Source organism: Maniola hyperantus, chromosome 14 (genome assembly GCF_902806685.2).
Source record: "Maniola hyperantus chromosome 14, iAphHyp1.2, whole genome shotgun sequence".
Taxonomy (NCBI): domain Eukaryota; kingdom Metazoa; phylum Arthropoda; class Insecta; order Lepidoptera; family Nymphalidae; genus Maniola; species Maniola hyperantus.
The window spans coordinates 10098205-10116028 of NC_048549.1; the positions used below are offsets into that span (position 1 = coordinate 10098205).

The following is a 17824-nucleotide window of genomic DNA, read 5'->3' on the forward strand; positions in this document are numbered from 1 at the left end:
AGCTAGTCATCTATAAAGTTGGATGTGTGGTGGTAGAGATATGTCGCGCTGTTTATGCTTGGCCTCTGCTCAAACTTCAAACGCGTTCAATTTTTCTTGTCCCATAAATCTATATTTTATAGCGAGTGACACGAAATGAGGTCACGCCCGGATATTATACGATGCCAGAATCATAATGTCTAGACTTTAGATAATCATGAAACTAGCATCTATTTTGGTTTCAGTTTAGTGCACATATACAAGTAAGATCATGATGTGAGCAGTGATAGCCTAGTGGTAAAGACATCAACCTCCTATTCGGGGGTCGGCGGTTCGATCCTGGGCACGCACTTTTAACTTTTTGGATTTGGATCTAATATCAATTTATAACCGCAGCAGCATCAGGATTGAGGAATTGGAATCCAAATTTTTTATGGGACAATGTCGCAAAGTTTCTCTAGGTACCGATTAAAAAAATCGCAAATTGGTTTAGAAATCTCAGAGATTTCGGTGTACATAGGTAGAAAACAATCCCTCCTTTTTTTAAAGTCGGTTAATAAAGTAAAGTAAAAGTAAAGTAAGCAAAGTTCAGCCGTTCTGAAGATTGGCCCGTTCAAACAGACAGACAAAAATTTTAAAAACGTGTGACTCAGTTATGGTACAGTTCAAATAACCATAATTTTTATTTCGAAATTACAGACAGACACTTAAATTTTATTTATTAGTATAGATCGTATAGATAGGCAGCTTAGTCAAAATCTTTCGCGAAGGATTTAGAAGTCCACCGCATTATTATCTATATATATAAAAGGAAAAGGTGACTGACTGACTGACTGACTGAATGACTGACTGACTGACTGACTGACTGATCTATCAACGCACAGCTCAAACTACTGGACGGATCGGGCTGAAATTTGGCATGCAGATAGCTATTATGACGTAGGCATCCGCTAAGAAAGGATTTTTGAAAATTCAACTCCTAAGGGGGTGAAATAGGGTTTTGAAATTTTGTAGTCCACGCGGACAAAGTCGCGAGCATAAGCTAGTCTAAATATATAATAGGAAAAAAGGTGACTGACTGACTGACTGACTAACTGATCTATCAACGCACAGCTCAAACTACTGGACGGATCGGGCTGAAATTTCGCATGCAGATAGCTATTATGGCGTAGGCTAAGAAAGGATTTTTGAAAATTGAACCCCTAAGGGGGTGAAATAGGGGTTTGAAATGTGTGTAATCGTTGACAAAGTGGCAAGCATAAGCTAGTTTCATACCAAAACTTGCGAAATTATCATTATCATTAGAAATTAGAATACGGGGTCGAGATATTTCCTCCAACAATTGCTGTAAACGAGACGTGCATCTTGACTTGAAAGCGGTACGGATTGTATGTAATATTGTACCGTTCAAAGCACAACCGCAAATAATTAATAAAGTATCTCGAAAGAATTTCAATTGGAATTTCCTTAAGACGTTTTAGAGTAAAATGGAATTGGAATGTATGATAAAGAATATCTGACATACTTAATTGGTATTGCTTTGTAATAAGTAATGACAATCAAAAAATCTCAATTGGAATTATTTTACTTGATTGGAATTTGGAATCATGTAGGTAATAATCGATGCCAATTTACAAATAAACAACATACTAAATCTGCGTTTTATATTCCATACTAAAACTTGCACAGTTCTCATCAAAAATCAGGATAGGTATGGTGTCGAGATGCTTCCTCCAACAATCACTGTGTCGTCGAGATGCTTCCTCCAACAATCACTGTGTCCGTTCAAAGCACAACCGCAAATAAGAAAAGTATCTCAAAACAGTTTCAATTGGAATTTTCTTGAGACGTTTTAGAATAAAATGGAATTGGACTGTATGATAAAGCATCTTTGACATACTTAATTGGTATTGCTTTATAATAAGTAATGACGATCAAACAATCTCAATTGGAATTATCTTTCTGAATTGGAATCATGAGGTAGTAAATGCTAATTTACAAAAAAAGAACACCGCTTTGTATTTCATACTTAGGTACTAAAACTTGCAGAATTTTCATCAGGAATCAGAATACGGGGTCGAGATGTTTCCTCCAGCAATCACTGTATGCGGAACGTGCATCTTGAACTGAAAGCGGCACAGATTGTACGTAATATTGTCCCGTTCAAAGCACGACCGCAAATAAGAAAAGTATATCGAAAGAGTTTCAATTGGATTTTCTTTGAAACGCGTTCAGCTTTGATAGAATTGGACTGCATTATTAAGTATATTATTACATTAATATGATATCTTTGACATAATAATTAATATCCCTTTGTATTAATTATTTATCCATACTAATATTATAGAGCCTCAATAGCTCAACCGGTATAGGAGTGGACTGAAAACCGAAAGGTCAACGGTTCAAACCCCGCCCGTTGCACTATTGTCGTACCTACTCCTAGCACAAGCTTGACGCTTAATTGGAGAGGAAAGGGGAATATTAGTCATTTAAAAAATGGCTAATATTCTTTTAACGGCCCAATAGTTCAACCGATTTTTATGAAATTTGGTACAGAGTTAGCTTATATTCCGGGGAAGGACATAGGCTTTTTACCCCGGAAAATCAAAGATCTCCCACGGGATTTAAACCTAAATCCACGCAGACGAAGTCGCGGGCATCATCTAGTTTATTTATAAAATGCTGTTGGTGGATATAGGCTACTTTGTATCCCGGAAAATTAAATAGTTCTCATTTCAGATTTAAAAAAAACTAAATCTACGCGGACAAAGTCGCGGGCAACATAAGAGTACTATTCTGTCAATAATTATATTAGGTACATTCATTTCAATTTACTACTTTGCTACTCTATTTTAAATGCCGTAAGTGACATATTTACAACAAGCTTCGTAAGAACACTCGCTAAAATGATTTGGTCATAAAAGTATAAATGGTTGTAATAGGAATACTAATTTTAGTTCATGGACTACGAACACGTTGGAGTAAAATGTTATTTAGGTTAAAGTAATAAAATGAAAAGGTTACTTGACTTAAGGTTTAAAGACTATCTCCTTGATAGAGTAAAGGCTATACTATACTCACCGTGTGGAGTGGATAGGAGCCTTTTTGATAAGTAAAATGAATAGTAATTTCGATATTACGCTATGATATTATTGAGTTAATTCGATATCGATATATCGATATCAATGTTTCGTCGATATCGATATTTATCGGTTGTCCGATACATCGTTGCACCCCTAGGATCCTGAAACCTCTCAGCCACAGACTAATCGGCCTACGTACTGTTCACGTAAATGTTCATACCGGGATTGCCCTTTGAGTCTTGGAATACAATACATGTGGTTGAATACGAATTCACTAGATTGCAACCTTGCTACCATAATTTTGTATGATAACGTCACAAAGGTGTTCTTACCTAACGACCGATGTTTTAATTTTAATTTTATTTGAATGAGAAATAACTTCAACGTTTTTTAAAGTGTCAAAATTATTCCTGAGTTATATTATAACAGAATTATTGTTAAGAGAGATATCTATTAATAGGATCTCGGACTGTAGTAATGAGATGATGTGATTTTTGTTTAGCGGTAGTTTATGCGGCTAGAATTCATAAAAAAAACATCATTTTTATATATTTTGTATGAAATGTCATACTGTACGGAAGGTGAATAATGACGTCACAATTTTTTTTTAAGATTATGGATTACGAGCTTATCGTAATTCATAATCTTAAAAAAATATACATTAAATAATGTAATCTTATAATAAATTATAATGATACTCTACATTTGTCAAACATAAACGGCTATTAGCAATAAAAAATAAACATTAATCTCAACAAGTGCTGCCGAATTCGTTTAAACAAATATTTTAGAGGAAACGTGTTACACAACTAAAACGGTGTATAATGAACTCGTAATACCTGATTTAGTATGCACATTAGCGAGTTAGGATTTGTGTTTCGCGGTCAGTTACCTACTTTTGGATTTAGGGCATGGTTAGGAAATTGCTTACGAATCTACAGAAATTAAATAGTGTTTTTTTAACTCTTAGGGTGTTTGTGCACTCATCCGTGAAATCACGGATTCCGTCAAAATACGAATCGAATGAATCATACCATCAAAAAGTGTAATTCATTACCTAATTTGAATAAACTATTTGATTTTGACTCTGACTTTGACTTTGAATATAATTACAAAATTTACTAAGTACCTATTACAAAATTTAAATTATCAGTTTAACGGTCCTTGAAGCTGTGATAGCCTAGTGGTTAAGACGTCCGCCTTCTAATCAGAGGTCAGAAGTTCTATCCCGGGCACACACCTCTAACTTTTCGGTGTTATTTGCGTTTTAAGTAATTAAATATCACTTGCTTTAACGGGGAAGGAGGACACCGTGAGGACTGAGGACACCTGCAATGTTCTCAAAGGTGTGTGTAGACTACACACACCTTTGAGAACATTGCAGGTGTCCTCACGCCAATCCGCATTTGGTCAGCGTGGTAGACTGTGGCCAAAACCCTTCTGACTCTGAGACCCGTGCTCTGTAGTGAACCGGTAGATGATGATAAACTATCCTTGTGTAAGTGTGCCTAAGACTAAGGCAGACTTACACAACTTAAGGCTAAAGCATACTTATCTACTCAGACTTAATTTTGTTGAACTATTTTTGAACTAAAACTAAAAAAATCAGCACAAAATGTCAAAGCAGTCTGCCCGCGTCTAGAGACCCACCTTAAATTTGCCTCAGTCTTCAGAAATCCTATGATTTACTGAGTTAAATGCCTTATCATAATCTTGCACGTCTCTCATATTTCACTCCGAGTTAGTGGGGCGACCAGTTCACTACTATACGTTTCAACTAAGAAGAGCATTGCCATTTTTCAAATGTAACTTGTAATATAATTCAATTTTAAAAAAAATTGAATTCGGCTAAAAAAGAAAAAATCATTTGCTTACATAGCAAAATTTTACTGCATACCTACCTACTAGATAAAGTTCGAGACTTTACTCGTGAGGATTTTAGGTTTTTTGAAAACCCTTTTGGGATTTTTTTAGTTTTCGGGGACAAATAGTAGGTATATGTTCGTTTCCGTAATGCAAGGTTAAATACCTAATTAATTAATTAATTAATTAGGTGATTAGTTAGTTAGATACATACCTACCGGCTACCGAATTTCGACAAAACAGTACCCGTAGTATAAGATTTTACGTCTCACCAAACGTTGCTAGAATTCGAGAGTCGAAACACAATAACATCAAAGTAAAATGGACTTAAAGAGCCTTGAATTGAAGTCAAATATTCAATGCCACTGATTTTAATTTCGCAATGTTTCCGCTTGGAGCGCGGGCTGTAGAAGTGTAGACAAACTTGAGCTTTAAAACAAGGCCTTTAAGATCCAGTTTACTGTAACGCGGAAGTATTTCGACTCTCGAATTTGGTTTGGTTGGGTGAGACGTAAAATCTTGTACTACGGGTACTGGTTCAGCAGACGAGCCGTGAAAGATAAAAAGACGGGCATACTTTCGTATTTATAATATTAGTAGGTAAGATTAGATTTTCAAAGATAAAAATATAAAAGTTGATAGAAGGTGGCGTAAAAACATTCTTGCTAACCAGGTTAACGTTTTACAGTTTCTCACTTCTATGAAAGACCTTAATTAAACCCCGTTACTACATCTAAAGAAAATTTTCTCTTTATAAAGTTAATAATCTCCGCTAAGCTCAAAAGCACTTTTTAATTACAGAAAGAACACTTTTTTGTACCTATAGGTACTTACTTAAGACTGAACTAAATAACTTCAGTCTTTTAGCCGTAACTCGGCTTAGAACTTTAAAAATTGATTACCAAAAGTATGATAGATAAGTCTATAGTATCCATAAGTAGATACTAGCCCCGGTTCAGACCGAAAAATAATTTATTGGCTTTTCTGTAAAGAAATAATTCTTAGGTAATAAGCCCAGAGTTTGGAAAGTTGGTGGTATGACACTCCTGTGCCTTGGAGAGTAAGTTATGCCCTCGGTTCCGCGGCTAATCTCTCTCTGGTCGTGTCGGGTTACCATCCCAACGTAAGAGTGAAGGAGGGAGAGTAGAGAGTGAGCACACGCTTGTGCACAATATTTCCAGCGCTATCTCCGTTGAGATTAGATGCCGTGGCCGAGATTCGACCGAAGTCGATCTGTCTGTCTGCTAGCTTTCACGGCCCGTTTTCCTTAAAACCTATTTTGACGAAGGCACATAATATAGCCTGTATCTCGGGGCAGGATATATTAAGTATAGTCCGCGACAGGTTGAGATGGCAATCGGGTATGAGGCGGGGGGACGTCCTCACACTCGTACACGCTCGCCAGCACGGGATTAGCGCGGGGGGCTGCGCGGGACGTTCCCTCGCCGATTGCGATCTCGACCTGTCTGTCTGTGTCGGTTTCTACGCTATTTTTATTTACGCAAAATCAGAGTTCTGTGTATGAAGTTGTCAGAATCATCTACTTGCTACAAAGATAGCTTGCATGCTGAAGAGTAAATACGGACAGTGGACATGGACTACTTTTTATCTCGGAAAATCAAAGAGGGGAACTCTACTGGTCTTTTAAAGAACTAAATCCACGCGAACGAAGTCATGCGCGTCACCCAGTTACTGATATAAATTAACTAGTTTTAGAACAGGAAATAATCCCCGAAATGCTCGAAATGTACGGAAAGCGACAATAACTCGTCAGTTCATTTGCGTGATTGCCACACTAATATTATAAAATATGCTAAAGTGTGTCTGTCTGTCTATCTATGTATCTGCTAGCCTTTCACGGCCCATCCTCTCAGCCGATTTTAACAAAATTTGGTACAGAGATAGCTTGCATCCCGGGAAAGGACATAGGCTACTTTTTATCCCGAAAATCAAAGAGTTCCTACGGAATTTTTAAAAACCTGAACCCACGCGAATGAAGTTGTGCGCATCACGTAGTTACTGATATTAAATTATCTAGTTTTAGAACAGGAAATAATCCCCGAAATGCTCGAAATGTACGGAAAGCGAGAATAACTCGTCAGTTCATTTGCGTGATTGCCACAGTAACTTGCGCGCCACTCTAAATACATTAGCGACAACTCGTTTAATAGTTGGGCTGAAATTTGAATCATAACAGGCCCCTTATTCGCTTGAAATTCAAAACGTTACCACGCGTTATACACCTTGGATTTCACGTTTTGTAACTAACGGTGCGCCCCCAAAGTTAGACTACTCGTAACTTGTGCTTACTAAACTCATATTCCTAAAATCGTATTGCTCAGCACCAGCCTAGAAGTGTTTAATATAAACATTAATAAATTTGTTTCATGTATAGCAGTACCCTTATTGTAAATGCGAAAGTGTGTTTGTTTGTTTGTTGGTATATTGGTTTGTTGGTTTGTCCTTCAATCACATCGCAACGATGCAACGGATTGACGTGATTTTTTGTATAAGTATAGGTAAAGACCGGGAAAGTGACATAGGCTACTTTTATCCCGGAAAATCAAAGAGTTTTTTTTTTTATTTTTTTTAAAGGGATTTTTAAAAATTCCACGCGGACGAAGTCGCTGGCATATGTAATAATTTTTGAGTCTACAATCTAAGATTTTGACTTGTTCCCGCGACTTCGTCCGCCTGGGTTTACGTTGAAAATCCCGTGAGAACTCTTTGATTTTCTGGGATAAAAAGTAGTCTATGTCACTCTCTACCAGGTTTTTTACTATACCCATGCAAAAAATCACGTCGATCCGTTGCTCCGTTGCGACATGATTGAAGGACAAACCAACATACAAACACATTTTCGCATTTATAATATTATGGGTAATGATTACCTAACCTAATGTACCTTTACATTTGAAAGCTATTATTAAAATTCCTAGAAAACATTCCGAAATCACAGTTTTTGTTAAGAAAAAAACTAATCTGGTGGTTTACGAGAAAAGTGAGAAAAAGGAAAATTAGGAAAAGTTGTGTAAGTATAATACTGTGACAAAAAGCAAAATAGACTTAAGATTACGAAATAAAATGTTCGCGAAATGCGGACAAGCCTCTCTCCGCCAAAGAGATTCCAAGAAGAGATCTAGATTCCTTTAAAAAGGTTCGCGAAAGCACGTTTTCATGTTATTTCGTGCGTAACATCTTAGGCTTAAAAGCTAAAAAAGGATTTATAAAGTGAACTCGGCTGAAAATGACTAGCATATGAGAATTTTTTCCCCATTCTTTTTACTAAATACCTAGCTATTATAACCTTCTTTCACGTAATATGGGACAACAGGTAGACATTTTTTTTTCGCGCAGACCACCACCTACTTATAATATAATAGACAACCGGACACCCCCGATCGCCAAGCTTAGGCTAGCATAAAAGACGGCCCACGCCCGTTCGGTTCCCCTTATTCCGCACATTGTCTTAATTACGTGACTTTTGAATCCACCAATCACAACAAAGCATTCTCCCCTGTCCCCCGCCAACATACGATTTTGTTTTCATGCAAAACCTTGTAATTCGTGCTCTTGAGGTTGCATTCTGGGTCAAAGTAAAGAGCTGGAGTTAAGTTGCATTGTATCCAATTCAAATCCACATGAAGCTGGGAGAAAAAACTGGTATGGTTTTGAAAAATAATATACATACCTATCAAAAAACTTACAAAAATCCTCAGAGCCCGAACATGTAAATGGCTATACCTACTCCAATTTGTCATGGGTAGAATTTAAGTAATAAGTTGGGGAGTGTTAATAGGCAGATTTTTACTGAGTGCAAATCCAGTTGAAGTTGGTATGGTTTTGAAAAATAATATGGTATCGGACGTATTCACAAAAATACAATATAAGTAGAATAGCAAGAATTAGCTTAAAAATACCTAACTAAACTCAAAAAAATATTCATAGAGCAGTTTTGCACTGCATACATCACCCATAATTGAGTACAAAGAGGGTGGTAAGAAAAGGCCCTATTCAAATTTTGAAGGTTCTCTTATTGGGCGAAAATATGAGGGGTGAAGCTGAAGAGAAAGAAACTATACACTGAAAGCGCAAATATGTGATGCTATAGCCTATAGGTGTACCGCTGGATTAAAACGGCTTATTGGGTAGGGTGCGGGTTACGGGAGGACGCTGGGAGAATTACAGCGACGGTTGAATTCCTTGCTTTGTACGTCAGTCGTCAATTGTCATCTTTTCGTAACCCACGCTCTGTGTGAGTGAGTGATTCATCTCAGTAACGGTACACCTATGTTTTTTAGGGTTCTGTACTTCAAAAGGAAAAACAGAACCCTTATAGGATCACTTTGTTGTCTGTCTGTCTGTCTGTCTGTCGGTCTGTCAAGAAACCTACAGCGTACTTCCCGTTGACCTAGAATCATGAAATTTAGCAGGTAGGTAGGTCATATAGCAGACATTCGGGGAAAAATCTGAAAACCGTGAATTTGTGGTTAAATCACACAAAAAAAATTAATTGTGGTCATGAACTAATAATTAGTATTTTCAATTTTCGAAGTAAGATAACTATATACCAAGTGAGGTATCATATGAAAGGGATTCCTGTGCATTCTAAAACAGATTTTTATTTACTTTTATAACTGTAATTATTATATTATCATAGTGGTTCTTCACTGGACAGCAAGCCTTGAAAAGCGGATGGTATCCTCCGAAATATGAGCCTCGAATGTAAGGTCTAATTTGAGAGTGAGCCCGTAAATATTCCTGAAAAGTTCCGCAAAAAGTAAGGTCATATATTCGGAGATACTGCACAACGTCTGACAGCTGAATGACTTCAGGTGTAGCGATCTAAATTCAGCCTTTACGGAATTCCTTTTTAATGGTTCTTTGTAATGAACTTTTTTTTATTATCCTCATTTGCCTCATTTTGTAGTTTTAGTGATTTAGTATCTTTCAAACCCGCAATGTATATCGCGCAAAACCCCACCTGTAACGCAGCATTGACTCCGAGTGGCCTACTTACGCAACGTTCGTTGACCTCTAACGTCAGTCAGATGTTTTATTTGAAATATATCGTGAGCTTTTACAAAATACAGGAAAAAACGCGTTTTTTACCACCTGTCTTCGTTTTTGCTTTTATTCTGGCTACATACTGTATAGAGTTGATTTTAAGCTGTTATCAAAAAGATATCTTTGTTCCTTACGCTATCCCTTAAAAATAGTTTAGCGATGATTAATATGATTCGTGATTGTAATTTAGGGTTGAATGATAGATAGTATATTAAGCCTTGGTCAGGCACGTGGCGCTAACTGTTGTGTGTGATCTGCGGGGTGATTACGTAAAACGTTGCAGTAGCGACTGCAACGGGACAGCAGTAGTGATGCGACAGTTCATTTGCTGTCTCTCTTCTTCTTATTTTGTGGCTATTGCTGTCTCTCTCTAGCCGCTGTTTTGACAGCAATGATCGCGAGACTTACGCCTGTCGCGAGATACGTAATCATCCCGCCGGACTTTATTGCGTTTTCTTTTAATTTTGCGAAAACTTGTTGCAATCATGAAAAAAAACTTAAATAAATAGTAATGGAAGACTAGCTTAATATTATGCTTGTTAAAGTACGTCTTTACAAGTAAGCACGAGCATGTATCGTGGAAACAGGATCCAATTTGCGAGTGGGCTCGTAAATCAGCTTGTAGAGTTCCAGAAAAAAGCAGTAAAACTTCCGGAGATACATCACGCACTGTGACAGCTGGATGCCTTCAAGTGCTGCGATTTTAATCCTGCCTTGCAGTGGTGTGAGTTATAACGACTTCATTTCATGATCTAAAATGGATATAGAGTCATACAGATTCGTGTTAACTTAATAAAATTTGTGTTAAATTAATTTAAAAAAGTCTTTCTTTCCTCGTGGTTAGGACGTACGCCTTCTAATCGGAGGTCGGAAGTTCGATCCCGTTCACGTACCTCTAATTTTTCCGGAGATACATCACGCACTGTGACAGCTGGATGCCTGCCTTGCAGTGGTGTGAGTTTTAACGACTTCGTTTCATGATTCAAAGGGGATACCTATAGGTGTAGCTGTTAACGCATTAAATTCATATAAAAAGCCCTTAAATTTCAAACTCGTAGGTACACAAAAAAAACCAACTTAAACTTAATGATATAAAATATGCTAAGTACTAAAGTATGCCGTTATAATACAATTCACCTGTTATTTTTAGTTTTAAATTAATAAATTAAAGCTTAGAATATTTGTTATATTTTCTTCTCTCATTATTAATTATGTCTACTAAATTTTTTACTATTTATTTATTTTTAATTAATTTAGTAGAGCATAATATTATATAAAGCAGTGTAAATCGAAGAATACAACAAACAAAACTCTCGTGGATTTTTAGGGTACCGTACCTCAAAAGGAAAAACGGAACCCTTATAGGATCACTTTGTTGTCTGTCTGTCTGTCTGTCTGTCTGTCGGTCTGTCAAGAAACCTACAGGGTACTTCCCGTTGACTTAGAATCATGAAATTTGGCAGGTAGGTAGGTCTTATAGCAGACATAAGGGGAAAAACCTGAAAACCGTGAATTTGGGGTAACATCACACAAAAAAATTTAATTGTGGTCATGAACTAATAATTAGTATTTTCAATTTTCGAAGTAAGATAACTATATACCAAGTGAGGTATCATATGAAAGGGATTCCTGTGCATTCTAAAACAGATTTTTATTTACTTTTATAACTGTAATTATTATATTATCATAGTGGTTCTTCACTGGACAGCAAGCCTTGAAAAGCGGATGGTATCCTCCGAAATATGAGCCTCGAATGTAAGGTCTAATTTGAGAGTGAGCCCGTAAATATTCCTGAAAAGTTCCGCAAAAAGTAAGGTCATATATTCGGAGATACTGCACAACGTCTGTCGTGGCGCCTCCTGTTTATGCTTAGTTAGACTCGGCTTGCCGCCCGGGTTTGAGGGTTGAAACCAGAGACGTCACGAAGGCTAGTTTGTGAATGTTTGATTATGCACTCACCCTTGCTCGATGCGCAGTCTGCTTGCGCGTGCGACACCAGGTTAATGCGCCGTCTCCGCGGCACTGAGGCGACGGGCGAGGAAGCGGCCTTCCTCCCCGTCGCATAGGACAGAATCCACTGCCTCGCACTCTGTAATACATATATGGGACGGGCAGATTTCGCCTAGACGAAATCTGCCGGGGCTACTGTCTTCCTCGCCGCTAAGCGGGGAAGACCAGTGCTGACTAGCGCTAAATTAAAGGAGGAACGGTTCCATCATTAGCCTAGCCATTAGGATTATAATTGGGTCCCATTGACCTACCGCGTTTCGGTCAGGTAACTGGCTATTCGTGCCGGCTCAAAGTGCCACACCTTTGCTTGCTACTTACGCCGAGAGTTAGCCGGGGTCGTCACTGACGTCGAGAGCTAGCTGGTCTCGTCATCTGTATCGAGAGTTAGCGGTTCGACGCTAAGGCCTGCCACCCGAGGGCCCCTACGACTCTCGATACTGACGGATTACTTTCTCCCAGCCAAGTCCTGCCAACAAGGGTCCCAATGGCTCCCGACGTTGACGATTTACTATTCCGACTAAGGCCTGCCAATAAAGGGCCCTTACGACTCTCGACGTTGGCTACATGGAAACGTTCCTTATGCACACAATTAATAGCAATCAAATATAGTTACTTATAGTTAGCCACTTACGAGTAATAATACAGGATGCGAGGCACCGAACTGATGACGGTGGGCGTGCTGTGAGGCGAGGCTGCCGTGCTCGGATCCAGTCAGTTAACAAAATGGTGGGCGCCGTGGTTCGAGGCTTCGACCACAGACAGTCGGCGTCGCGTTTCAAGTATAGACCATTAGACCCACAGAGTAAAGTCACAGACAACTTACCATAGTATTTTAAGCGTCCGGCTCTGGATTCCTCTCCTTCTAATCTCGTTTTGCTCGTTATTGTAATTAGATATTATAATTGGATGATTTAATTTTACGATGATTACTATTTATATTTTGTACAATTAACTATTTCGCGACGTTCGTCGCGACACTCCCCAACAACGGAAGTTACAATAAGACGATAAGATTCTGCGTCCATTCCTTAATCTTCTCGAGGGCCCTGACAGCCGCTTCTCTCTTGGGTCTTGGCTCCTCGGAAGAAAGGTCTACTTCGTTTTCGTTAGTAATCTCCTCTGGCAGAAGTTGATCCTCTAACATCGTCTCATTATGGTCTTGTATGGTGTGATCATTTTCCTTTTCAGGTGCATCGATTTCACCACTACGTATCTCACTGGTTTCTCCAGTGGTTTCTTCGTGCACTTCTCTTGTTATGCGTTCGGAAGGTATATAGTTGTAACTTGGTCTAGGTTTGTCAGCTAGAGCGTGAGCTTCTTGTTCGTCCATTTCCAGTGGATATAAGTGTGAAATGGATCTAATATATTCGCTATTATCTACTTTTACTTTCGCTGTTCTGCTAAATCCATCCTTCCCCTTCATAAGTTTTGTTATTTTCCCAACTCGCCAGCTTTCCCGATTGGGATGTTCCCCCTTTATCTGGACTATTTGTCCTTCTTGAGGTTCTAATTTCGAAGTGACTCTTGGATCCCTATGTGAATGCTGGTATCTTTCTCGAAGGCTGAGAAGGTAACGATTAGAAAACATTTCTCTAAATTCTTCCTGGATTTTAAGAGCTCTTTTCCAACCTTTAACTAGTTCCCTTTTTGTAACGGTTCCTTCTGCTAAAGGTTCCTTCCGGGTATTCTCTACTGTTATACATTTTCCTACAGCCAAGAAATCAGCTGGTTTCAATATGTCGGAGATACTCGGCAGTAATCGGGACGCAAACGTTGTCTAGTGGCGTTGATCGAGTCTACGCATTATGACACAATCTGGGTTACCATGGACACGTAAGAATAACAATATGGTTTGAAGATGGTAAGAGAAACGACTTGTGTACTTGTGTAGAATCGTATCCCGCGTTCCTATTAAGCCAACATGATAACCCTGTAGATAAACGCCCAATAGAAGGTAATACGACGATCCTAGAGCTCTCTGCCGACAAATATATGATCCAGCTCGGCATCTATATGGGTGAGTGGACGTGTATTTACCACGGCTTCAATTTCCTTCATTACTGTAGATAGTTCGTGATCCTTAAGACAGTGTTTTTATAATGTTCTTGTTCCTTTTCGTTTATTCTATATTACAGAAATAGTTTCATTAATTTCAACTTCCTCATCTTCACTATCATTCGGAAGAGCCTCCCGAAACAAAAAGGGATCACTATTCGTTGCCCTTTGTGGCAATGTATCAGATGCTTGTAACAAATATTGAGGTCCAGTTAACCATTTCGCTTTATCTTCACAAGCGCTATAAGGTTTTGTTGCTACATCTGCTGGATTTAGCTCTGAGGGAACATATCTTATGATCGATTCTTTGTTTCATTTAATTTCTTGGATTCTCCTTGCTACGAATGGTGGTAAAAGTTTAGAAGACTTGCACCATCCGATTACAATTTGGCTATCGGTCCAAAGAAATTGATGTGTTACTTTTGCAGGAAGAAAGTTCCGAATAAATTTTATAAGACGACTTCTTAAATAATTTAGCAGGTAGGATATGTGGTGCAACAAATCCGCAAGGATCGTAGATTGAAGCGATCACTCTCAATACTTCCCGTTTATTGTTCGCATTAGAGTCGATCTTGTATCTCAATTGAAGTAGATCTTCCTTTAAATCCCAATCAAGTCCTAATATCTTAACACGGATTTCCTTTGACGAGTCTGGGATTTGTGTCATAAATTCATAAGAATTAGAACTCCACTCCCTTAAGTTCATAGACATTTGTTTAAACGCTTTTTTGGAGTCGGTATATAATTCTGATGGTTTTCTCCTTCTGATGGACACAATGATGCAAGTAATGAACAGGATGTTCTTCCTTTTCAGATTTCGCGTTCACAACTGCTGTTTGAAGTATAGTAGTATCCTTGGTATCTAATTGCATTAAATTATTAGTTGATTCGTTTGTATTCTTATTATTTATATAATCATTCATTATTATTATTCTTATTTATTATTTACATTCTTATTTATTATTTTTATTTATTTATTAGTTGTTTCACTCTCCTTTTGTAGATTTTTAGGACAAAGTGCCCGATTGTGAGATCCAATCTCGTTACAGTGTGCACATTTTATTTTTCTCTCACATATCTTTACGGTATGTCCTATGCGAAGACATGCGTAGCATCGGTTAATTAATTTATTTTTCCTTTCTCGTAACGTTGTAAAGGCTTTGCATTGATCGTTAAAATGGTTCTCCTGACAGAAGATGCAGTGAAGTTTTCTTTTCTTTTCGTGTTGCCTTTCTTGGTTTCCTACTGGCTCTTCCCATTTTCTTTTGAATTGTTTCCTAAAACTTCCCTGACGACCTTGAAATAGTCCCCGATTTTTATCTTGTTTCTTTGTGGACATTTCTTTACTTGTTGGCCCTTTGGATTTTAATTTCATATTATTGTCGTCGGATGCATTCGCGTGTAGAGATTGGGTAGTGTAATTGTCTTCAGATTTTCCCTGGATAACTCTCTCTGCGTCTTCCCTAGCCGTGATAATGACTTCGAGGCATTTCCTTATCTCCTCGATGGACTCGGTGTTTATTTTCATTTTCATTTCGTAAATGATTTCTTGCGGGAGTTTTTCCATGATTAGGAAACGTAGATGGTTGTGGTTTATGTCCTCGCCCAGCGATTTAAGCACCCTAAGATGTCGTTCGATCTCGTTCAGTGTTTGTCTCACCTCCGTGACATTCATTGCGGTGGAAGCCTTGACACGATACAGCGCTGAGTAGTGTGCATCAATTATGTGGTTTTCCTTTCCATATCGATTTTTTAATGTCACTAGAGCTATACTGTAATTCTTGTTTGTTGTCTCTAAGCCTTCCACGATCTTCTTCGCTTCACCTTTCAATGAAGCTTTTAAATACAATAGCTTGTCAACATCGGTTAAGTTTCGTTTGTCAATATTTGAGCTGAATTGATCCCAAAATGTTGACCATTGCAGGATATCGCCGTCGAATTCCGGTAAACTCAGTTTCGGTAGCCGGCTGTTTAGATTCGGATTCGTATCCCTGTTGACTTGATTTTCTCGTTCAATTACTTTAATCTTTTCTTTAATTTTGACTTTAAGTTCACACAATATATCTTCGGCTTCTAATTGTACTGTAGATATCTCGGATATGTCATCAGGCGCAGGATCGTTGCTTAATCGAAAGTAGTTGGTCAATTCGGAGCTCAATCTATTTAACAAAGTTTGTAATTTCGAAGAAATAATTTCTGCTTCTTGTATAATCGTTGGAGATTGAGTGGTTGGATCATCAAGAGTTTCTATTATTTGAGATGCGTTGGTTGATAAATTTTGTAATTTTGTTTTCATTGAGTGCAGTATCGCCAAGAGACTTTGATCCATCTTGTCGGTATGTTCGAAATATTAGTAGATAAAAGTTTCCTCAAAACGGGTTAGTTGTTTAAGGTTTTTAGAATTTTAGTTGATGTCTTCGTTGTGACCGGGAACTTCGTGGCTCGTCTCTCTATAAATGAAATAGCACCGCTTAGGAGAAAAGCGAGAGAGAAAGAAAGGAAACGGATTGGCCAAAACAAAAAAAAAATTTTAATCTAACTAATTTTATTTATCTGTGTCAGTATCGTAGATCTATTTTTCAAATGATCGTCCATCTTTCATTTATTTCACTTTAAAGTTCATTTAAAACTTCTATTTAGTTGTTGTGTTACATCAATGTCCTATGGTTTGAATATTCATGGTAACCCTTGTTCTATAAATCTCATATATTCATCAAATAATTTATCAAATAAATTTCAACGACTAGTTATAACGAAATAATTTTGTACCGTTGTTGTTGTAGAATGAAATTAATTGGTTATTAGTATCGCGGATAAAGTAAGTAACCGACTTTATCATAAATCAATTTCATAGTCCGGCCCTGTCGTCATAGTGTGACAACGACCTTATCAATAATTGTCAGTCATCTGCCCACAGATGTGTACACAATTCCACTAACATGCTAGAAGGGTTATGCCTACCCTTGCAACAAGATATAGAATGTAGTAAAATAGAGTAGCATTATACCTCTATTCAATAAACTTCTACAAATATTCTTAAATCTCTGTACATTCTACTGGCTTTTATTTCATGCCTAAGGTTCGTATTGCTAAACCGGGTCTCAATTTTAGTATTTAATCATCTCAGTTACTAGGTATGCGTGGGCACACACACTGTGTGACCATTCAGTATAAGCATTCAATGATTGACCCCTTCGTATCAAAATTGTATGATCATAGCAATCTCAAGTCGGGTAGGTATGTGTGTGTAACTATTTAACCGTTCTAGCAAGTCCAGTGTGAATGCACCGGCAAAGGTCAGTGTACTATCGCAGGTGACTGCTCTAGGTACCTATCGTTTATTGTTAATGTCCATATCACTTCACTGTTTCATTCATAAAATTTGTGAAAAAAAAAAGAATTTCTTGCGCACCGGGACCAAGGGTTTTTTTCACATTTATAACTGTTATACAAGAAACGATAACCTTTAGAATTGATTTTCTTTCTTACTAGGTGCGGAACCCTAAACACTTTTGAAATTGACTCATCTTTAAGTCTCAGTTGAATATGATATTACAATAATCTTAATTTGTCAGAAAGTTCATGCGAGCTCAAACTTTTATTTTAATTGATTTAGTCCCACATGGATCAACATAATTATAATAATTATTCCACTAAACTGCAATAACAGTGTCACTTTATTGTGAATATAATAATTCAGAACGTTGGTAATACCGTCGCATCTTTACAATTAGACTTTAACAGAGAATGAGGTTATTCTTAATTTT

General features: G+C 37.7%; 2 protein-coding genes across 3 annotated transcripts in view; one reads left to right on the forward strand and one right to left on the reverse strand.

The window, feature by feature from the left end:
- Window positions 1–17824, forward strand: part of LOC117988140 (collagen alpha-1(XVIII) chain-like) — a 102019-nt gene that overhangs the window by 57022 nt on the left and 27173 nt on the right. The gene's annotated exons all lie outside the window — the stretch shown is intronic.
- On the reverse strand, window positions 11952–16401 carry LOC138403256 (putative leucine-rich repeat-containing protein DDB_G0290503). 2 transcript variants are annotated; one of them, XM_069503107.1, is made up of 2 exons: window positions 12826–16401; window positions 11952–12081 (listed from the first exon to the last, which is right to left on the reverse strand). In XM_069503107.1, the coding sequence occupies exon 1, from the start codon at window positions 16384–16386 to the stop codon at window positions 15028–15030; it is 1359 nt and encodes a 452-aa protein (XP_069359208.1). In that variant the 5' UTR covers window positions 16387–16401; the 3' UTR covers window positions 11952–12081; window positions 12826–15027. The 2 variants fall into 2 exon arrangements, with proteins under 2 accessions (XP_069359208.1, XP_069359207.1); XM_069503106.1 differs by having other exon boundaries at window positions 12634–16401.

Coding starts and splice junctions, on each gene's coding strand:
- LOC138403256 (XM_069503107.1), bottom strand. CDS start 16,386: ATGGATCAAAGTCTCTTGGCGATACTGCACTCAATGAAAACAAAATTA.